The sequence below is a fragment of the Xenopus tropicalis genome, chromosome 5, assembly GCF_000004195.4.
Source record: "Xenopus tropicalis strain Nigerian chromosome 5, UCB_Xtro_10.0, whole genome shotgun sequence".
Taxonomy (NCBI): Eukaryota; Metazoa; Chordata; class Amphibia; order Anura; family Pipidae; genus Xenopus; species Xenopus tropicalis.
This window is the reverse complement of record NC_030681.2, coordinates 106,147,454-106,171,453: the sequence shown is the minus strand read 5'-3', so window position 1 is coordinate 106,171,453 and position 24,000 is coordinate 106,147,454. Positions and strand designations below refer to the sequence as shown.

The window sequence follows — 24,000 nt, the reverse complement described above, 5'->3', positions numbered from 1 at the left end:
TGCTTTACAGGTGTTTCAATTACTGGATTTTTTTTTTACCATTTCGATTCCTTATATGGACTTTTCAGCTTGGACTTTATTGGTAATATAGGGTTGGCTGTTTGATGTTTTGCATTGTATCAATTAATATTTTATTTATTTTTTGTACCAATTAATGAATATGCAAATTATGTATCTATATAAGACCTCACAGTACATTGGTGTGTATGCCTGACAAAGTGGTCCGCGCCCGAATCGTTTCTTCACTTGAAATAAACACGCAGGGCCCATTTGCATTGTACCTGTTGTGCTGGCCCAAACTTTTTTGCATTGTGTATTTGAGGATGCCGACCCTCTAGACAGGGGTGTCAAACTCAATCACATAAGGAGGCCGAAATCTAAAACACAGGCTAAGTCGCGGGCCAAATTTTTTATTAATATACTTAGTAAGATACTAAGGGGTATATTTATCACAACGTGTAAAAAGTGGAGTAAGACATTACCGGTGATGTTGCTCATAGCAGCCAATAGATGCTTTGCTACTGTTGAAATCTGATTACTGATTGGATGCCTTGGGCAACATTACTGGTAATGCTTCACTCCACTTTTTACACAGCATGATAAATATACCCCCTTAGTCTGTCAGACACACTCACCAAGGGCCACATACAACAGCCGGATTTGGCAAATATGCTCTAGACTGAGCACCAGATGGGGAAAAAGGAAGAGGTACAGTTATGCTGGTGGAATTTTTTCTTCTCTAATTGCTGCCAACACAGCCACTATTAATGATTTATCAACAATATATTGCACCTTGCAGGGTTTTAATTCAAGCTCTCTTATGTCACTGAAAATCTCCACGTGCTGCTGGTGGTAGAGAGTGGGGGAACTAGGAAAGAAAAACTGTTGGAAGCACAAGGCCTGGTTCTGTGTTCTGGTTTCAGGGTGTTAAAAATTGGAAGTTTGACCAGCCTTTATAGTACCTATAGGTATGGCAGCCTTGTGAAACTTTGGGTCACAGGTTTTAGTTAACTGGTAAGAGGTGTTCAAAATTTGGTAATTTCGAGGCTACTGAAAGTTTTGGGTTTTTTTTTTGTTTTTTTCCCTTTTATTTACTTGACATTCGGTTTTGAAGAGTACAGTCTATTCAGCCGTAACCCTTTCCCTGCCAACGACGTACGGCGTACGTCGTTGCAGGGAAAGTCTTTATCTGCCAGCGCCGTACGCCGTACGTCTTTTGGCAGATAAAGATTCTCTCTGCTGAAGCGGCATGCGCCGCTTCGGCAGAGAGTTTTTAGAGATGACAGCCCCCTGGGCAACGAGCCAGGGGGGCTGTCATGTCTGCCCTACGACTCGATCGTCGCAGGGCCCCCCCCCCCCCCCCAAGCAGCAGACGCGATCACATCACATTTTGTTTTTTTTTTTCATTTTACACACTAATATACACTTATATACACTCATATACACACTTACACATTGTTACACTACTTTTACATATGTACACACGTGTATACGCAAACTTTTTTTTGTAGTATTTATTTATTTTTTCATTTTACTGCTTGTTTTTAGTTTATTTTCCTTGAAAACTGTTTATTTTGACAGCGTGACTATTGGATCAGATATTCTGACCACTAATTACACTATTGTGTGACTTATTTTGTTGTTTCGCTGATTTGCACAATTTTTGTGGTTTTATTGCATTTTTATCCATGTATTAGTATTCCTGATCTGTTTTTAGCGTAGACTGGAAGCTTTGAAGTAATTTTTTTAAAAAATCACAAATTTTTATAAAAACCAATAACTTTAGGAAAGCATTGCGACTTGATAGTTTGGAGTAGACAGACAGTTGTGCCTATTCTGTATTCCCCAGAATCTGTTCTTTCCAAAAATGTACAATTTTCTGGGATAAACCTTCTGTTAGTGGAAATGTTGTCCTTGAAATCTAAAGTATGCAGATTTCTGGAGCAGTGCTTTGGAAATTTGGTTATGTACTGCTGGGAGTTTGTGACCTATATAAGTGACAAATCTCCATAAAACTATATATATTTGGTATTGGCATGTTCAGGAGACATGGGACTTTCCAAATCAGTTGTATATTTGTGCATAAAATAATTTTTGTTTCTAGTATGTGTGTTTATATTATGGAAAATTAGATTTTTTTTTGCATTTTTAGACCTTTAGAAGCCTATATCTTGTTACAGAATTGGAATTACACAAAAATTCTACCATATTTTGAAAGCTTAGGTTGTTCTGAAAAAAACGATATATTGTTTTCCTGGGTAAACTAAAAGTCCCCCCGAGGAAAGGCCCCTAAAGTGAAACCGTGCAAAATGTTCAAAAACTGTCTGGCAATACAAGTTCCGCTTTGACCAAAACAGCTGGCAGTAAAAGGGTTAAGGGTTGCTTATTGTGTTAAAGGTCAAAATTGATTTATTAGGCAATGACTATACTAAACTGTCAAATGTCAGCATTTGAAGTCAGGCATGAAATCCTCTGTCATTCTGTCACCTCCTATCTTGTTCTGTGGAAAGTGTCTGAGAAGTACTAGAGCTCATATGTTTGATAGGTATGGTGGCGAAAAAAACAGGTTTTATTTTTTATCAGTAACCTGAACACTCTGCTGCCAAAAAAAATCATAATACCTTTTTTTCCTCATTAATTAAGATTGTTTACAGTAATTTGTTTTGAAAAAAATACATTTGATCAGGGGTTTTTTTTTTTTCTTTTCTCTGTTTTAGACATCTAGCGTGTCTGGCAATCTGTTATTTTTCAACACAACTTACAGGGACAGAAACGCCAAAGAAGTGCATAAGCACATAAAATTGAATGTACTGTTGCCCTGCTCTGTGTAGTCACTGGGCAGCCATTCAAGTTAAAATAGAGCTAAATGGCACAGGTTACAAAGCAGTTAATTAATGAGCTGTGTAGAACACCATTGTATTCTACAGAGCTTTTCTGTTATCTGCTATGTAACCTTTGCCTTTTCTTCATTTTCATCTTTAATCTCTGCCCCTATACTAGCTTCTTTATATAAAATACAGTAGCATTTCAGAAGCAAACACAACAGTTTTAGGCTTATGCCACAAAAAGTGTATGGCAAGCTGAAAAACGCTTGGCGAGAATACACTCCATACGCTTAAAACTCCCCCTATCTGTGCCTGCATTCGAATGAATGGGATACACTTGGATACAGTCACATGTAGTCGATATCCGTGTGTCATTAGCCTTGCCCTTGTAGGGCAGCAGTACATTAAATTTTATAAACTTTTCAATAATTTGATTTTTTAACTGTTCCTTTTAATGCATGAATAACTGATTTCTCACTACAATGAAAACAATAATAAATGTGCACCTTAGTGACAGAAATCCATAACTTATTTGTGTAGCTGTCATGAAGTGTGAACAATCTGTTATGGTTCACGAAGTGTTACAGGGTACTAAAATTCTGCATGTAATTGAGCTTGCATTGACTGCACAGAGATTATTTCTTCTCAATAATTAGCATTATAATCAAAATGTTACTGATATGAGAGTGATGCATATAATATTAGTAAGGGGATGGAAGTTTTAGAACTTTTGGAATACAAAACATTGCTACTATTGTGCTGTAATCTGTCATAGTCCCATTGTACTAATTAACAAACTAGGCAAATGATATCATGTAACAGAAGCCTTTTTATCTGAGGGTAAATTATGTAGTAAACAGCAGTTCAGCTTTAAAGGAGAGTCACAATTGTGCCTTTAACCCGTTTGCCACTGGCTGCTGTGACCACTTTGTGATTGAACAATTCATATAGGAAATGAGGCCCCATAAATGTCAAATTTACAGTGCTGCTGGACTCAATGGTCTAACTGGACTAAACTGTGCAAACAGTTCTTAGAACTTTGGTTTTTTTCAGTTCTTTTGTTGCATTTTGAATGTTTAGCAACCATTAGGTGGGAAGGTGCAATTAAACTGAATTGCTTTTTAGGATTTGTTTTTTATTTTATTTTCCTATAGTCAACTATTCTATTTGTAATTAATTCAGGTGCACCCCACATCTTCCTTGTGTTTTGGATTTCTCATCAAGCTTAAATTCCCTGTTTGGATACAGGAATGACATAGATTCATCAGTCCGTAATTATATAATGGCAATATCTAGTTTAAATTTGTCACTTAAGCTTTGCATTGTGCTACAGATAGCACTTGAGTCTTCAACTGCAGAGCTCCTGCACTTTCTGAATACCTAATTTCCTTACCTGTATTTAAAATTGTATATGTATAGAGGGGCTATATATATTTCGGCCAACAGGTGGAGCCATAGAAAATTCTGATGAAACATTTGGAAAAGAGAGGCTTGCAACTTGACTTAAACAAGCCCCTCTTAACATTTTTGTCGGTCCCCTCTAGAACAAGGAGCCAAGGTGATTTTGCAATATTTTAGTTGGCCGGTGGAAAACAGACTTTCTGTTCCTATGTGTCATTCCCTGTTTCCTGTTTACTGCTGACAGAGCTAAACATCCCTTTTATCTGCAGAACACAAATTCTGCCCCTGCTGCCCACTCCTTGACTTGCTCTGCAAGCGCACAAGTGCAGTGTCATGTCTGCAATGCAGTCATTAGGCAGCAGGGCATAAACAGTTTTCTTTCTGTAGTAAGGAGGATAGGTGCTTAACTCTATCAGAGCCAGTGACAATAAGCTTAGAAGCAACAGGACAGTTGAGATTTCGGAGGAGACCATCTTGCACTTTTCTTCTCACTCGGCAACTGAAGAGGCAGGGGATGCTCCACAAAATAACTTATGTAAAAATGTAATAAATCGCCATAGTGCTCAGGGGAGCTGTTCTGGGTTTTATTTGCCTTTCAATAAAATGTTTCTGTAGTCTGGCAGTTTGAGAAGGAATTGCAAACAACAAACAAAATGCTTTCATTTACAAATTTGTTTGCAAATCGCTTTAGAATCATTAAAAATATTCAGTTAATTAGAATTATGTTTAATTACACAAAAAGTCTCCTTTAAAGCTTTTTAGCTGTACCTTATATTTTGATATAGTTTGTTGGCTGCTATTGCACAATTCTCTGTATTACTGTAGCTCTTCAGCAAATTCTAATTGTGCTTTAATAAATTTGTAGGTGTCAGGTGTGATGTTTAGCTTTCCCTTTTAGACCATATTGTCTGATGGTGAGACTTTTTATTGAGCGGTTGTTTCTTTTAAGGCAGGCTTTGCATTTCTTATTCCTAAACCAGGAGCAGCCAGTAGGATTTTTGGAAATGCTTACCATTTTATTTTCTTTTTGTTTCCATTTTGTTTTAATTGGCAATGGCTAAATACTAATGATCAACAACAACACAACAATACCCTGCTATAGATACAGAGCAGCAACAATTTTATTTATCTTGTTTTTAAACTTTTTGGGGGTTTAGTTGACAAACCATATTTGAACCTGAAACCATCTGCTCTAGACCAGTGGCACATGGTCAATTTCTAAAGCTGTTGACCACCAAGGGGCTGATTTACTAATCCACGAATCCGAATCCCCAGTGGGAAAAAAATCGGATTGGAAACAAACATTTTGCGACTTTTTCGTATTTTTTGCGATTTTTTTCGTCACCGTCGTGACTTTTTCGTAGCCGTTACGACTTGCGCGAATTGTCGCGACTTTTTCATAGCCATTACGACTTCCGTGAATTGTCGCGACTTTTTCATAGCCATTATGACTTTCGTGAATTGTCGCGACTTTTGCATAGCCATTACGACTTTCGCGAATTGTCGCGACTTTTTCATATTGAGCGCGCGAAAAAGTCGCAAAATACCGATCATTACGAAAAAAACGCATTCGAACGCTTTTTGGACGTTCGTGGATTAGTAAATGTGCCCCCAAGTGTATGGTGAGGGTTGCCATATCCCTTTATATTTACATAAACTAATAACCAGAAATGATCTAAGTAAAACATATTTTGGTGTTGGATGCTTTTAGGGTGACTTTGGTGTAGCCTTATTTCTTTTTTTTTTTTTCCCCCCCCTCATTTTGTAGGTTAATGGCACAGATGCTGAATATGAATACGAGGAAATTACACTCGAAAGGGTAAGGAAGCATGTAAACAGTAGTCGCAAGTTCTACATGGTGTCTTGGGAGATAAATTGTGAAAAATTGTTAAATAACTGAGGTATGTTTGCTTAAAGGCATACTGTAGTTAGTTAAGGTGTGAAAAACACAGGGGATTACATTTTTAAACAATACAGAGGGATTACAGCCTGAATCTGAGGTGAGAACCATGCAGGGGGCCAGTTAATCTCAGTACTGATACCATTTAATGCTTACTCAAAGGTAAGCCATCAAAGCAGCCAGACAGGTGGGGGGCCACACAGAGGGGGGCCGCCAGTTGGACAGCACTGCTGTAGACATTCCTTAGCAGTAGCCTAGTGTGCCATAAATTCAAGAGCTGTTTTCTGCATTCTACTCCCAAAGGGAGGTGGGTGGGAAAAAATGCCCTGTGTGTTGTCAGAGTAACACTTCTGATGAAGTTATGGTTACTGTGTTAATGTTCAGGATTTTGAATGTTTGTTTTTGCCATGCATTACAATGTTAAATATTTATTAAAATAAGTGTGCTGGCTTCCCACTGAGTACTGTACGTGGGTTTTAACTTTAATCAAGTTCATCTTTCTTTTGGATTCAACTGGATTGAACAAACGAAAGTGTGTAAGTGCATCCTTGTATTGATTGCTAATGGTTCAAGCAAATTCCCAGCAGTGAGTGACTGCTAATGAGGATGCTTGTGGCATCTAATGGACTGTAGTGCAGTGCAGACCAAGTAATATTTTAGAGAATTTTAACTCATGACCTTCCAGTGGAGATTGCTGTAATATAAGCCGATATAAAAGTCTGTGATTCAGTGATTCGAGATTTGAATTTTGTTAAGAGGCACTCTAAGCAAACAGGCACATGTGCTATTAAACTTTCTTACAGCAAGGGAAAACATACATTGGGTGGCCTGTGGGTATGGGTACCCCCTGTCCAAATTAATTCATGGAGGCATTGTAAAAGTCTGTTCCATACTTCACATTTTTATATTTGTCCTGGTGTATTGAGAAGATTGAAAAGCACTTCTCTTGTGCATACATTTATTTTCTGTTTCTGCACAAACCATGAGCACAGTGTACCCATGTTCTGTTGTTACTTGCTTGTTTCTGCCCATACCCCCTAGTCCTTCTGACCTATGAGAATCCTCCACAAGGCTTAGTCACAGGAGAGGTTTGGAAGGGGTAAAACATATTGTGGGACCAAACATCCTCTAGCTCTTTGCAGATATTTGAAATTGGAGTGGAAAGCCACCATGCGATATTCATATCTTTAGAGCTCGCCTTAAAGGAGAATGCAAGTCAAAATTTAAAAAGCATACTGCCCAATAGTCCTCCTATTGTTTAGTAAAAACACCACACTTTTGGCTCACCTAATCAAATATTTACTCAGTCACTATTACTTCACATTTTCTAGAACAGGCAGCCATCTCTAAAAAGGTATTCTCCCTTCCTTTCCCTCCTTGCTTCATACTGCATGTGTGTTTCATTCCCTCCCCCCCTCCCCTCTGCCAGATCTGCTTCTGATTGGCTGGTGGGCATGTGTAGCTCAGAACAGGTGACAGGATCAAGTTACACACATGTTCAGAGAATAGGAAGGCTGCCGCTGGCACCTACAGGAAGGGGAGAGAGATTTCAGTGATGTCACTTTAGTCTTCACACTGCTGTAGGCTGCCAGCACCATATCTCAGAGAAGCAAGCAGGGATCTGGGAATTTAGATGTGCAGTATCTAAAAAAAGAATGCCTTTATCTTTAAAAGAATGCCTTTAGTCTTACTTTTAATTTATATTAACCTTTCATTGTCCTTTAAAGAATTACAGAGGGAATATATAATAGACAGGTATGTACCCATGCACATGGGTCTTAAATAATTCATAAAGTTCTTTGTCAGCAGTTCGATACCACAGATGGGTAACTTTCCAGTTGTGTCTTGCACATATTTTTGCAACTGGTTAAGGTCTGTATGGGAAAATTTATATATGTTTGAAATAATTTTACAGTTCACAGTTAGTTTTACAGTTTAAAGGCCCAATCTCAACAGTGTACACCTTTAACTCTTTTAAAAGTGGAATGCACACTAAGGGTTATATTTATCATGCTGTGTAAAAAGTGGAGTGACCCATTACCGGTGATGTTTGCCCAGGGAAACCAATCGGCAATTAGATTTCAACAGTTAGCAGCCGATCCAATGCTTTGGTTTTCTATGAGCAACATCACGGGTAATGTTTTACTGCCCTTTTTACACTGCATGATAAATATACCCCTCAGTGTGTTGATCCATTGGAGCAATCATGATGGTCTTAAGAAATGACCAAAATCAAGTTTTTGGATGTTAACCTCTTAATTTTACCTTTAGGGCACTTCAGGACTTGGCTTTAGCATTGCAGGTGGCACAGATAACCCACACATAGGAGATGATATAAGTATTTTTATAACAAAAATAATTTCTGGAGGAGCAGCAGCACAAGATGGAAGATTACGGTAAGTAAATCTGTGCAATATTCTAAATAGCTGAAATCAATAAACCAGTTCTTAAGGAAGTTCCATTGTCTGTTCCCTTTCAGAGAGAAATGACGCGGTGTGGTTTGTCCTGTTCATTATTGCAACATATATTTTAAAGACCTCTGCTGCCACTAATTCTGTTCTAGGACTGTACATAAATCTTGTTTCAGTGAATTCACACTCCTATTCACTCCTATTCAAAGTTCCGGGGCATAGGGTATCAGCACCAAAGTTTTGGTATACAAAGGATTTATTTTACTATAGATCGCTAGGGCCTACCATGCAGTCGTTACTTGAATGATAATGGATTTCTATTATATCTCTTTCCAGCTTGCAAGTAAAAGAGCTGTCTGGTTGTCAGATACACTGAATATAGATATAAGACAATCAATCTTTCAAAGATTTTTTTATATACATTTCAAAGTAAACTAAGCAGTCTAAATGAGAGTCCATATGCACTGCCCTGAGCCTACAGCATACATCAAAAGAAACATCTTGGGAGGCACTCTGTTGCTGGTGCATATGCCTGTGGAGTCTGATAAACAATGACCAATAATAATAATGTAATATATTATACTTTGCATTATATAACACATGGCAATTGTCAAGAACTAAAACCTTTCCGTGGATTCCATCAGTGTTACAATACCCTCAATTCTGTCTTCAGGGTTAATGATTGCATATTACGGGTGAATGAAGTGGACGTACATGATGTGACACACAGCAAAGCCGTTGAGGCGTTAAAAGAGGCAGGATCTATTGTCCGTCTGTACGTCAGAAGGAGAAAGCCTGTAACAGAGAAAATAATGGACATAAAGCTTGTTAAAGGCCCCAAAGGTGAGTGCAAATTTCCTAAATCACCATCATAATGCTTACTAATTTACTATTACTATTTTCACTGGGATTGTTCTTAGTTGTGCGAAGAATCCCTGTAAGTTGATTTAAGCTTCTTTAACTTTTTCACTGCCAGTGTACTTTGCTGCTGCACAAACAAAACGTCTTCAGATAAAACTATATTTTATAAACTATATTCTAAAATATATTCTAAAACATTTTATAGGCAAGCTTACTACTTCAACTTAATTTGCTTCTCAGGTAACTAAATGTGAATTGCAGGCAGAATTTGGTGGCTGCTTCGCCTTCTTTACCCCTGTGATTCAGTTTCTTAGCAACCATAAGGAAGGTGCATGGCAGAAATATATTTCCAGATAGATGAAAGGACTCCGTAGTGACAGTTGTAGTGGGTGTGCGTTGACTAACTCATATGAAAGGTTATGCTGGCTAACCATGGAAAACTTACCTTCTTGCATGTGACTCATTGCCTCACAGACTTTGTTTTCCCTTGAATTTTTTTTTTTCCTTCATTTTAGTTCGCTTAAAAAAAATTAAAAAAAAATAGTGATTGCAAGCTATATTACCATTGTGGGGATAATTACATCATGTTTTGCACATATATATATATATGCCACTGTTTCACACCAATACACTAAACAAGGTCAAATTGGATTTTTAAAGTGGATAAAAAATTAACATTTTTTTAATTATATCAGTAATATTCTGAATCCGTTATCTGAATGCCCAGATAACAGCTTAATTCCATCCCATGCTTGCTCAATGTATTAACAATAAGAACAATTTAATTCGCTTAATCCGGCTCTTTTTCATCAGCCCTATCATAAATTACCTGATGTGATGGGAGGAGATGACCATTGCTACATTGGTGCTTAGACTAATGCCTAAGGGGGCAGAATCTGCCCCTACACTTCAAAAACCTGATTGTTGTGCCTGCACCCAGAGCTATTGCCTTGGCCTACAGGCACACTAACCAGAATTTGATGCAAAACTGCATACTGTAAACTCTTTGAACCCCCCTAAAGGTTCAACATCTCTACAGTAGTAACAATCCAGTCCATTAAAGTTGTCACAGGGGGTGGACAAACTGGACACTGCACCACTCACATGCTTAGTGTGCTCTGAGCAGCTGTTAAGAAGCTAAGCTTAGGGGTTGCCGGAAATTATCAAGCAGAGTAAATGTTTGTCTGTCATATAAGCTGATCCTAATGAGCTGATGATTAAAGTCTGATGCTAATAGCACTGGTTTCAGAGCTGCCATGCAGTAATCATCTGTGTTAATTACTAATCGGCCTTATATTGTGACATTTATATCCTATATATACAGTATATTGTGAGTGGGTCCCAGTACTCGGGTAGACAGAAGCACAGAATCAGCAAAAAAACAGATGGGGAGTTACTGGGGCATCTTTGGAGACACAGATCTTCATTGCTAAAGGGCTGTGGGTTGGCTTTGGCAGAAGCACAAAATATAATTTATAACATTTACAGTCTATGTCTTTAGTTAAGCTTTAGTTCTCCTTTAAGAGTTTTCTGTTAAAAGTGAGGTGCAGGCAGGAGATGAGCTGGGTGGCTTGTGAAAAGAGCTTTTGAACAGGCACTAGTAGTTCGGGTCTAGGATCTATTATCCTATTAGAACCCAAAGCGTAACATGTCACAGACAGTAGAATTTTCTGAATTATTCAGCAGGTGTTCAAGGGAGTAAAGGTAACCAGAAGGGTTGCATGTTGGTGTCATAGGCCGGTGTATTTGATTCTAGTTAAAGTAGGGATGGATATTCCAATTTCACTGTTGTGAAGTTAAAAAATGTAGGAAATTATCCTCAATCCAAAGGGGAGTTTATATGGAAGATATCAAAATAATTAGGTAATGGTCTCTAAAGCTCATGAATGCCAGCCTGTAGGATCTGAATCTTTTGTCAAACTAGTGAGTATATTTATCATGCTTTGTAAAAAGTAGAGTGAAGCATTACTGGTGATCAGCAATTAGATTTCAACAGTTAGCAGCCAATCAAATGCTTTGCTTTAGTCTTCTATGAGCAACATCACTGGTAATGTTTTACTCCACTTTTTACACAGCATGATGTCTGAAGCTTAATATTTTGTGATCGCTGCAGCTTTAACAGTACAGTATACAAACTTTGAGGCTAATTTTCTCTCTCTGTGTATATCAGGGATCCCCAACCTTTCTTACTCATGCGCCACAGTCAAATGTAAAAAGACTTGGAGATTAACACAAGCATCATAAAAGTTCATGGAGGTGCCAAATAAGGGCTAAGATTGGCTATTAGGGAGCCTACATGCACACTGTCATCTTACATGAGGCTTTATTTGGTAGTAAATTTTTTTTTTTTTTCAACCAAAACCTGCCACCAGGTGTTTTTTCTTTAAAACTACCTGGTTTGGGGACACTGAGAGCAACATCCAAGGGGTTTGTGAGCAGCATGTTGCCCCCGAGCCACTGGTTGGGGATCACTGGTGTATATTAACAAAATCGTATCCTGTTAAAAAGAGAGGAAGTAGCTGCTGCTTTTAGGTGGCTAATTGTAGCCTCACACTGCTGTTTAGGAATATCTTACATCATTTTCACATAAGGTGTTTCTAAGCAACATCCACCTTGTTCTGCAAACCTGCTAGAACAATTATAGCAGAGTGGGGGGGAGGGAGGTAAATAAAAAGAAAAATTGAATACATCGAAACAAATATTTTGATTTAATTTTAATTGATTTAGTAAAATCATTTTAAGATATATTTAATTGCAATCTTAAATGCATATTAGTTTAATCCTGTAATTTGTGGTTAGTGAGTTTTAAATTTCTAATAGATAGAGATCTGGCCCCAGAGCCAAACGATGAGATTATTATTATTTTTTTTTAAACTTCAAGCTCCCCGATATCGCCCACCCATAGGTGGGGATATCGGGGGAAGATCCGCTCGCTTGACGATCTCGCCAAGCGAGCGGATCTTACCGTGTATGGGGACCTTTACAGCCATACACTGTAAGATCCTTGGATCTTCTCCCGATATGCCAACCTAAGGGCCACCCTAGGGCCAAACGATCAAATGAAAATGGCGGGCATAGGTGCCATTGGTTCAGGGACCCATTGATGCGGTTCCTAATCCCAACGAAAAAATCAAACCTGCCTGATAGAGATCTGGGCAATTTGAGGCAAGATGTTGGTCGGTGGTGCTGCTGAATTCAGTCTAAAGAACCAATATTGCCAGCTGAAATCTACCCGTGTAGTTAGTTACAATTGATCTAAACCCCAAAATAAAATTAAAATCTCCATTGTCGCGGGCGACTAATCTCCCCGCAATGCCACCCCGCCGGCTGGAATGTAAAACGCCAGTGGGATGGCATACGCGTCGCTGTGATGTCCCGCAGTCGCACAAAGTTTCCTCTGAAGACAACTTCGGGCGCGACTAATCTCCCCGTGTACCCCTGCCCTTAAAAGTCCTGGTGCAACCAATTTCCTTCAAAAGTCACATAATTAGTGAAATGAAGTCCACCTGTGTGCAATCTAAAGTGTCACATGATCCAGAGCTAATTTTAATGCATATTGAAAAGCTGCTTTGAATTATGTTTTTATTTTCTTGATTGTTCTGGATTTAGGCCACCTTAAAGTTGATTTTTATATGAAGGATTTTTAAACTTTTTTTTTTTTTTTGTGTAATAAACCCTGTTTATGCCAGGTCTTGGGTTCAGTATAGCTGGCGGTGTAGGAAATCAGCACATACCTGGAGATAACAGCATTTACGTAACTAAAATCATTGAAGGTGGGGCAGCTCACAAAGATGGAAGGCTTCAAATTGGGGACAAACTTCTAGCAGTAAGTATGTTTATTTGTAAAGAATGGAATTCTTTAAAATCCTCTAGTTTGAGTTTTATTGCAACATTGCCTCTTTTCTGTTACTTTGGACTTTTCACCATTAATACCTTTATCACTTTTAGTTTGGGAAATTTGGATGAACATATTTGTGTCCAGTTAGTGCAATATGTGGACAGCTTTTCCAATCTTGCAGTAGTCCTGGTTTGATCAAAAATTCTGTTCCTTTGGAATGTACATAATAGACTTTAATGAATTATGCTATTTAATGACAAAAATAAATTACTCTGGCTGAGCCAGTTACTCTACAGGAAAGACTTTAGAACTAGATAATGTATAGTAATGTGAGTGTGTCATTGTTTTGCAGGTCTTATAAATTATATTTTTCCTTAAAACCTGATGGTATGAGGCCCAGTGTTAAACATTCCATTATTCTGTAAAGCAATAATGGCATTTTACAGAGATGCGATTTACATTTACTTTGAATTTTAAAATGTGATATCTTTATTAAGTAATTCTTTGCTGCTTTTGTAAGTAATTGTTACTTGAAATTCCTAACCCTGACTATTAAGTCAACCTGACTGTCCCATCTCAACCTGTCAATTATAACTTCTAATGCTAACAGCCTACTGCTGCACAAATATGGCAGCCCCCTCATAGAGGAACTTGGGGGATCAGATAGGTGATGTAAAGCTTTGGGCAAATACTTTTAGGGCAGAATTATAAATTGCATGCAAAGACAATATGATAGATATAAAAAAGGTGTAATTTTTGGGGCCACTATCTTTTTAACAGTAAAATGCTTTGTGAATAAAGAATTGCTTTCTTTTATCCCTTAGTCATTGGCAGGTTTATTGATTGGCTTTTGTAAGCTTGTTAAAATTTCCAATTAGATGCTTTTAGGGTGATGCTTAGAGAATCACTATGTGTACAATAAAGTGTCTCTTATAGAAGATTTCACTTAGGACCTCAAGCTTCTGTTCTATTTGCAAGCTTCTCTGACTACCTGTACCTGCTGTGTCCAGATTTTTAAGGCTTGGGCTCTGATATTACTGACATGCTGTTAATATTAAAGAACTGTTTTTATACAAAATTCTGTTGATGAAAGGTATCGGTTGGGGACCATAAAAATATTAAGGTCCATCTGCCCAGTGGTTCTCTAGCTAGAAAGCTACACTATTATAACTATCTCTAACATTGGCAATAGAAGCCATCATTTTTTAACAGCTCAGGCAACTCAGAGTTAAGTAAGTTAAATATATTAAAGCAGAACTATACCCCTGGGTGCAAAAAACACCCATAAATATCACTTCCTAAACCTCCCTCACCTCTCATCACATTGTTTTTAAGTTTAATTACTGTCCCTATCGCTAACCGCTAGGAAATAATGTAAGAGGAGCGCAGCCCCCTACCTGCCTTACATCTTTTACTGACTGAAGACATTTCTAGTCTCACCACCAACAGCTAACCTGCTTTCGCATGCGCAGTTGAAGAGGATTTCCTGCTGCCTCCAACTGCGCACACGCAAGCAGGTTTTTATCGGCCCAAAGTGTCTTCAGTCTTCAAGAAGATGTTGGCAAGGTACGTGGCTGCGCTTCTCTGCATTTTTAGTTAGAGATAGGGACAGACATTCAACTTAAAACCAATGCTATAATGGAGAGGTGAGGGGAGTCTAAGCAGTAAGTTATGGGTGCATTTTGCTCCTGGGGTGTATAGTTCTCCTTTAATTGTGTCTTTTACATCTAACTTACTTTGGCATAAACCATATCAGTATCACTGGAATGGCAGATGGCTTCATAAATCTGCACACTTTGAATAAAGCATTGGGAACTCTAAGGGCTCTGGCACACGAGGAAATTTGTCGCCGGTGATTTTTAAAAGAGCGATTTGGCGACAAGACGCCAATGCTAAACCAATGGAAATCGCCAGCATCAAAACATACGAGGCTACTTCAAGTCGCCTGCTGTTTCAAATCGCACACAGACCCTTTTCTGAGAAAACTTGAGTAAACATGTGGGAGGGGTAACTGTTGAGTGGTACCATGGGTAGCAGATCGCCTGGAGCTCAACTCGCATGAAATCTCTTCGTGTGTATTGTCGTGGCGACTTGTCGCCAAAGCGACGGGGGGAAAAACGCAGGCGACAAATCTCCTCGTGTGCCAGAGCCCTAATAAATCAGATGTTGTTTGAACCAAAATAATTTAAAATTATCACTAATGGCTACAGTTATTCATGGATATAAATGTTTTAGAGCTCCTCAAACTGATGAAACAAGGACTGTTGCTTTTATATTTCCATTCACTGGTGATTTTTTTATCAACATAAAGCTGAACAAATAATAACATTGACATTTTTCTGCTGTAGTTTATGGAAAAAATGCCTGATTGTAGAACAGTAGAGAAAAATCAATTAACAAGCCTAAAAAATAAGTGTTTAGAGCTTAAATCTTATCTTTTAGGTGAACACCGTGTGCCTGGAAGAAGTAAGTCATGAAGATGCTGTGACTGCTTTGAAAAATACATCAGATTTTGTTAATTTGAAAGTGGCAAAACCAACAACAATGTACATGAACGACAACTACGCTCCTCCAGATATCACCAACTGTAAGTTTGCTGTTGACACCAATTGCAATTCCTCAGTCTCATAATGTCTGTCTTTATATACTAAAAAGATTGTTATCAATTGCTGATAGGAATGCAGAGTTTTTGTTGTAAGTTTAGCTAGTTGTTGTGGTTAGTGGTTATAACCATAAGATTAACATTGTAAAATGACTCTGATTTATCCCTGTAAGGCCCTTGTTACACATGTTCTGCCTATTATTCTTATAACTGTGTTCATCCTTAATGTTGTTTATTAACACTCAGATTTGTTATTAATATATACATTTGGACACAAAAATGTTTACGCTTTTGGAGCTTAATTTGAATGCAAAATTTAAAGAAATGGTCATTGACTTTACACCTGGCAATAATTGCAAACTAGTAGTAGAAGCAGTACAGGTAAAGGACCTGTTATCCAGAATTCTCGGGACCAATGGTATTCCGGATTAGGGGTCTTTCCATACTTTGGATCTTCATACCTTAGGTCTACTAAAAAATAAATAAAACCTTAAAGGAGACATATCCTATAAAAATTATGAATGTACCAGTGAATTATACTCCTCTAGAAATAGAAGGATTGTGCTTAAAAAGTTGTGTTTCAGACTGATTTATTGAGAAATTCCACCAAAACCGCACTAGCCCCGCCCATCCGTTCCACTTCCTGCTGACTGAATTCTCTGGATGAGCTGGGGAGCTGGCGGCTCTCAGTACACTGCACTGTAGGATAGGAACCAATCAGCAACTAGGCTGACCTGATAGGGAACTGAAGCCTGTCTGTGCTTGTGTGAGTGCAGGGCTCTGATTAGCTATCCCCCTCCAACTGTGCTTCTGGTAGGGACCTTTGGGACACACCCACCCTTCATTTCACACTGGACAGAGAAGTGATAGGATCTATAGGGAGCTCCAATAAAGGGGCCATTTTTACAGATAGGATTAATTTTTAGCACAAAGTCAAACCAGCACCATATATTATTCATAATTGCCTACGAAATTAGGGGTTTTCCCATTTATCCAATATGTCTCCTTTAATTCAAAACCTCAATACAAAGCACTGTTTTTGTTTTTACAGAGAAAAAGGAAATCAATTTTAAAAATCTGAATTTTTTGATTAAAATGGAGTCTGTAGGAGACAGGCTTTCCGTAATTCAGAGATTTATGGATATCTGGTTTCCAGATAACGGATCCCATACCTGTACAACATTACGAACAGTTCTGAATTAATGAGGACAGTTTGTTTAGCACTTGTTTCTCAATGTTTCAGCATATTCTCAGCAAGTGGATAACCATATCAGTCCATCAGGATTTATTGGGCATCCGCTGCCGCCATCCCCTGGCCGATACTCCCCAGCCCCAAAAGGAATGCTGGAAGATGATGATTTGACACGGTAAGGAGGACACTGGTTTGGAAAGCCTTATGTCTCTCGATTGTGCCAATACCAGATGCATAGTTTTATGGAGATTTCTGACTTCTATAGATCAAAAACTCCCAGCAGGTAAATTACTGAATTTTCAAAGCATTACAGCAGAATACGGCATACTATAGAGTCAAAAGCCCAAAATCCTGGAACAGTAGGTTTACCCCAGGAAACCATACATTTCTGCAAAATCCAGACCCCAAAAACCTCATATTTTCCCAAAATATACATTCTTCCAAATCTAAAATGGGAAAGTGTGTTTTAGTATCGCAAAGCTAAGCTAAATGTAGCAAAACAGTTTGATGCACAATATGCATAGATTTACCAAACTGTGGCATACAGAGGCACCCAATGAAAATAGTGCACATCAATTTTGAAATACTGGCTGCTGCAGTATAAGAACCCATATATTTTCTATAAGTACCCATATAAATTTCTGAAAATCATTACAGAGCTTGATTTTTTCCCCCGTTTGTATATCCCACATATTGTAACATACCAACACCAAACATTCTAAATTTGAATGCCAGTGGTCTGCTGAACAGTTTGATGCCCAATATGCATGAATTTACCATGAATTTACCAATCTATTTGGTTACAGTAGCACCCAAATGGACAAAATGTCCATGGGCACAAATAAAAACAATGCAAAATGTAATTATATCACTAAAACCCAATGCTTTTTTTTGCCTAGTGTAATCAGCAGTCAGAATCAGAATTTGAATATTTTAGCTTAGCCAAATAAGTTTTATGGATAAAACAAACCAGTAATGCAATAAAATCTCTAAAAATGCACCAAATGCACCAAAATGACCAAGAATGTAATATAAACACTGAAATAACATACAAAAGGTATTGTACAGTGCGGTTAGTGAATACGCTATTCGCAATGACAATAAAACAAATTTTTCAGGCTAAAAAACCCACAACGAGGGGAAAAAAACACAATTGTATGTATGTGTGTGTGTGTGTGTGTGTATATACCTGGCATATTGTATATTGTGTGTGTGTTTGCAAGTATGCACAAGTTCTTGCATGCCCCCTGTCTCCCAAAATTGTGTGTACATAGTTACATAAGGTTGAAAAAAGACTCTTCCATTTGAACCCAGCACATACAAACCTATACTGACATATCTTTACTCTTACAAACATAAAGGGGGTGGCCTGTGGTGCTCTGGTCATTTTTATGGGAAAAAAAAACATCCCGTATCTGCCTATAATCACCTCTAATGTACTTGTACAGAGTAATCATGTCCCATGTTGGTTGCGATGCACCAACCTGGAGAAGTCTCCCTTTTGCTTTTCTCCACATTAGATTTTGTAACTGTCGCCCAGCTTACTGCCTCATCATCCTGCCGGTGTTCTCCTCCCCCAAGCTATATGACACCCCTAACTCCTGCTCAGTGACAATCTTTAGAGCAGTCTCTTGCTCAGCGCAAACCATGCTTTTTTGTGGGGTTTTTTTTTTCTTTTAACAAAAGTAGTGGGGAAAAGTATTGTCAGTAAATGCTGTTTGTTGGACGCATTTTGAACAATGTTTACTGCTCCTAGCAGAAGTATAAATGGGGTGGAGTAATTCAGTGCCTTGACATGTCCCAGTTAAAGCTTAGGCCTCTGTTTTCTAGAAAATGCCATGATGACATGAAGACTGTAGTATATAAGTTGATTTGTAATTTGCCAAAACTGTTTTTCTTATTGAAGAACAGCATTTATACTAACTTGAGAACAATCCCACATCCTGCAAAATTATGGTACATGCCAATAATGCTGCAAATACCGAACATTAGGATTTGCAGGTTTCACATGCATCATGATTTATATTAGGGGTCTCATTCTGTTAAAATGCACCAAGTTGTGTGCATGTTTTTGGTGTGGTTTTTTTTTTTTTTTAAATTCTCATTTCAAACACCATACCAGCTAAAGACCTGGCTTTTTTTTCAGGGAACCAAGGAAAGTTGTTTTACAGCGAGGTACAACAGGACTTGGCTTCAACATTGTTGGTGGTGAAGATGGAGAGGGTATTTTCATATCCTTTATACTCGCTGGAGGTCCGGCTGATCTGAGTGGAGAACTCCAGAAAGGGGATCGCATTATGTCTGTATGTTTCATTCAGTAATTCCCGTTCTGTCATTTGTACGCAGAGGGGAGCGTTCTCTTGTTTCCTTTGAGACCATGTGTGGAATATTACTTTTTTTTTTTTTTATTTATTTATTTTTTTAAACCTTTTTGTAGGTGAATGGAGTTGACCTAAAATCTGCCACTCATGAGCAGGCAGCAGCAGCCTTGAAGAATGCTGGCCAGACAGTAACCATTGTTGCGCAATACCGTCCAGAAGGTAACCTGCAATATAGATGATCATAAATCTAAAAAGTACATTAGATTTCGTCAACCTTGCCTGAATGCTTCTACTTGATGTAAATAATTTCCTCAAACAAATAAAGCATTGGACTGCTGAGCATAAGATTATAGGATAGTTATAATAGTATAACGAGAGGTCACATTAGTCACTCAGTACAACTACTCTCACCTATTAAGAGAAGTTCCCTGTTCACAGGTAGTGGATCTGATTCATTTAAAGAATGTATTTATGTTTTGGAAATCAAAAAAGACACTAAATAAGTAATTACCATATGTTCTTACTAGTGATATTTATAAATAGACATGTTTGCTTTCCTCACAGGATTTTATACCCCTGTACCTGCCACAAAATGGTGCTGGCTAAAGCAGTTATTGTTAACTGCAACTATGTCCATATCTATATGTCATATATAACATACTAGATTATTACCCTTGCTTATTGTATATAATGTACTTCTTAGATGATACCCCGCAACAACATTTTTATTTGCTTTGGTAGGTATAAAGGGCTGCAGCTATTGTTGATCTGGGCCTAAAGGAGAACAACAGCTTAACTAAAGATATAGGACAGAAATGTACTTTGTTTTGCACTTCTGTACCAGCCCAAGGCCTCTGTGCCTCCGAAAGTGCCCCCAGTAGCTCACCAGCTTCTTTTCTACTGATTCACTTCACATGCTCTGTGCTGCTGTCACTTACCTGAGCTTTTAGGGACCCACTCACAATATACTTTGTATATTAATATACAATAAATAATACAGATTTTGACCAGTTAGGAGGTTCTCCAGCCACCTTATGTGCGCACACACACACACACACACACACACACACACACACACACTAATAAGCAGTGTCAGCACTCACAGGGTTTCATGATAATATCCAAAAAGGAGACACATTGATAGATGCAAATACTGGTGAGTTTTATTGTTCCTACGTTTCGGTTCCCCACTGGAACCTTCGTCAGGGAAGCCAAAGTGTGCACAAAACAGAAATTAAATAGCCAGCTTGGCGCCAAATAGTCTGTTGCCAAGCAACCGAGGCGTAAACAAAAACCCAAGAGAAAAAAAAAGGAAAGAAACACAGACAGAAGGAGACATCTACCGAAAATTAAAAGAATACTTGCAAACATGTGTAAGGTGTTACGGTCACGCTCGTGGGTCCCCGCTCACTACCCGATATTACCAAGAAAGAAGTGCCCACAGCGCTACAGGGGACCACTGAGGTAAGATCTGTCAGTCACGCGTGAGGCCCCTCCCCCGTTACCTGCTGCCGGCTCCCCATAGCAACCGCGCCGCCCGTTCCTTTGGGGGAGCACGGAGGTTAGCTTCACCTCGGGCCGCTCGTGTGATACGCACTGCCTCACCCCATACTATAGAGAGGCACAGCCTGTAATGGGACCGAGGACGGTAAGGTGTAGCTGGTTTCAGCCAGATACACCTACCAGCCATATGGTACTTTAATTCCGTACCAACCTGTCAGTAGCAGAACGCAAAGCCATCAAAACTCTGAAAACAGACAGAGATTTAGTAATCAGACCTGCCGATAAAGGTGGCTCTATTGTCCTATTGGACTATACATACTACAGAGAGGAACTGCTGGGTCAACTTGCGGATAAGGACACGTATAGATCCCTGCCTGGGGACCCTACGGCCAAATTTAAAAAAGAGCTGGATAATATTATTTCCTCAGCCCTCGGTGCAGGCTGGCTAGTTGAAGACACTGCCCAGTATATGGTCACAGAATACCCTCGCATCCCAATTATCTATACCCTGCCCAAGGTGCATAAATCTCTGTCATCACCCCCGGGGAGGCCAATTATTTCAGCTGTAGGGTCTCTCTATCAACCGGTATCAACGTATATCGACTCATTTTTACAACCTCTTGTCAAATCTATGTTTTCCTATACAAGGGATTCCACACAAGTGATACAGAGATTAGGGGACTTAGGTGACATTCCTTCCGACAGTTTCCTAGTTACAATGGACGTTAAGAGCTTATACACGGTTATCCCACATGATCAGGGTATTTGGGCCATCAAAAGGGCCCTTATGGCCAACCCACCCACTAACACACCCACTGAATTTCTTCTACAACTTCTTGAATTGACTTTAACTCGGAACTATTTCCGCTTTGAAAACTGTTACTATCTACAAATTTCTGGCACCGCAATGGGTAGTGCCCTCGCACCATCTTATGCCAATCTATTTATGCATGATTTTGAAATAGAACATATCTTACCCCTTTTGGGTGGACACATCCTCACATATTTCCGCTATATCGATGACCTGTTTATGATTTGGACTGATGGGGAAGATAGCATGCTCAGATTCCACCAGAGACTTAATGAGTTAGATAATCCAATCAAGTTTACCCTCAACTACCACCAGGAGAATGTTGACTTTTTGGACCTAAATATTTTCAAGACCGGCTCAGGTCTTGGCACCAGACTCTTCAGGAAACTTACGGATCGTAATTCGATCCTACATGCTACCAGCCATCACCCCCCGGCTACTATCAGGGGCATACCTTTTTCCCAATTTCTGAGAGTTATCAGAAACAACAGCTCACCAGAAAATGCTAAAATCCAATTAGGTGAGATGTATAACAGATTTTTGGAACGGGGCTACACCGACTCACAACTTGAACTACAACTCCAGAGAGCACTTGACTATACACAGGAGCAACTACTAACAAAAAAGGACAAGAATGAGGCCAGACCAACCCCCCTAATTTTTACCACTACATACAACTCTGCTTCTTCACGGTTATCCAACAGCATCCGCAACAACTGGCCGATGATCAGTCAAGACGAAACCCTATCCCTATATCAAGCGGACAAACCTATGATGGGTTATAAAAGGAACAGCAGCCTACGGGACCTGCTGGTAAAAACTGACTTTAAGGGCCAACTCAATACCTCGACCAATTGGCTGTCCTCACAAAAGAAACTCGGATGCTACAAGTGCCCTGACTGTAACATGCAGATGTCTACTAACTGGAATGGACTTCCCTCATCCCCACACAGGCAAAAGGTTCAGGATCAACCACAGACTGACATGTACCTCTGTTTATGTGATTTACATTATTACCTGCCCATGTGGCCTATATTATGTAGGCAAGACAATCACCACACTGCGGGAACGCATTGGAAATCACCGCTCGGCAGTATCCAGGGCTCTGAAAGAGGGCAAAGCGGACCAACCAGTTGCTAGACATTTCCTCAGAATGAAACATTCCCTTCCTACTTTTAAATGTATGGCAATCGACTTTCAACCTCCCCCACTGCGAGGGGGTAACAGAGATCAGGCCCTGTTTGATCACCTTATGCGTATAAGGTGTAGGGGACCGAGTAGATCCTGTCCTATCTGACGGCCCCGCGGGGGGCCAAGGTTTATCCGCATATGCCGATATTATGTGCGCTCCCACCCTAAGTTACCTGCGCCTCTTACATATACTCCCTTTACAGTCACTTCTTGGCCAAGCCGGCTCGATACCTCCCACCCGCATATCTTCCCGTACTGCTACGGAATTAAAGTACCATACGGCTGGTAGGTGTATCTGGCTGAAACCAGCTACACCTTACCGTCCTCGGTCCCATTACAGGCTGTGCCTCTCTATAGTATGGGGTGAGGCAGTGCGTATCACACGAGCGGCCCGAGGTGAAGCTAACCTCCGTGCTCCCCCAAAGGAACGGGCGGCGCGGTTGCTATGGGGAGCCGGCAGCAGGTAACGGGGGAGGGGCCTCACGCGTGACTGACAGATCTTACCTCAGTGGTCCCCTGTAGCGCTGTGGGCACTTCTTTCTTGGCAATATCAGGTAGTGAGCGGGGACCCACGAGCGTGACCGTAACACCTTACACATGTTTGCAAGTATTCTTTTAATTTTCGGTACATGTCTCCTTCTGTCTGTGTTTCTTTCCTTTTTTTTTTTTCTCTTGGGTTTTTGTTTACGCCTCGGTTGCTTGGCAACAGACTATTTGGCGCCAAGCTGGCTATTTAATTTCTGTTTTGTGCACACTTTGGCTTCCCTGACGAAGGTTCCAGTGGGGAACCGAAACGTAGGAACAATAAAACTCACCAGTATTTGCATCTATCAATGTGTCTCCTTTTTGGATATTATCATGAAACCCTGTGAGTGCTGACACTGCTTATTACTATTTTACAACTCCCGCTCTGGCACCCAGGTATTGTAAGGAACGTTTTTTGGAGTGCTCCCCATTGTGGATTTTGTGTATATATATATATATATATATATATATATATATATATATATATATATATATATATATATATCAGTCCTGATGGTGTCTGCACTCCAAGGCTTTAGTATTCTGTGGGGTGCACAGCCAAAATCTGAGTATTTAGCATGAAATAATCCATGGCAGGCACACCCTTAAAATTAAAAAA

At 39.4% G+C, this 24,000-nt stretch overlaps 1 protein-coding gene across 14 annotated transcripts in view; it reads left to right on the top strand.

Moving 5' to 3' along the window:
• The window catches only part of dlg1 (discs, large homolog 1), a 118,133-nt gene that overhangs the window by 65,543 nt on the left and 28,590 nt on the right, over positions 1–24,000 (top strand). For all 14 annotated transcript variants that reach the window (XM_031901760.1, XM_012963105.3, XM_031901759.1 and 11 more), the window contains 8 exon segments: positions 5,995–6,045; positions 8,398–8,522; positions 9,211–9,380; positions 13,088–13,224; positions 15,679–15,823; positions 17,082–17,205; positions 19,177–19,333; positions 19,468–19,570. In XM_031901760.1, coding sequence (XP_031757620.1) covers positions 5,995–6,045; positions 8,398–8,522; positions 9,211–9,380; positions 13,088–13,224; positions 15,679–15,823; positions 17,082–17,205; positions 19,177–19,333; positions 19,468–19,570 — 1,012 coding nt within the window.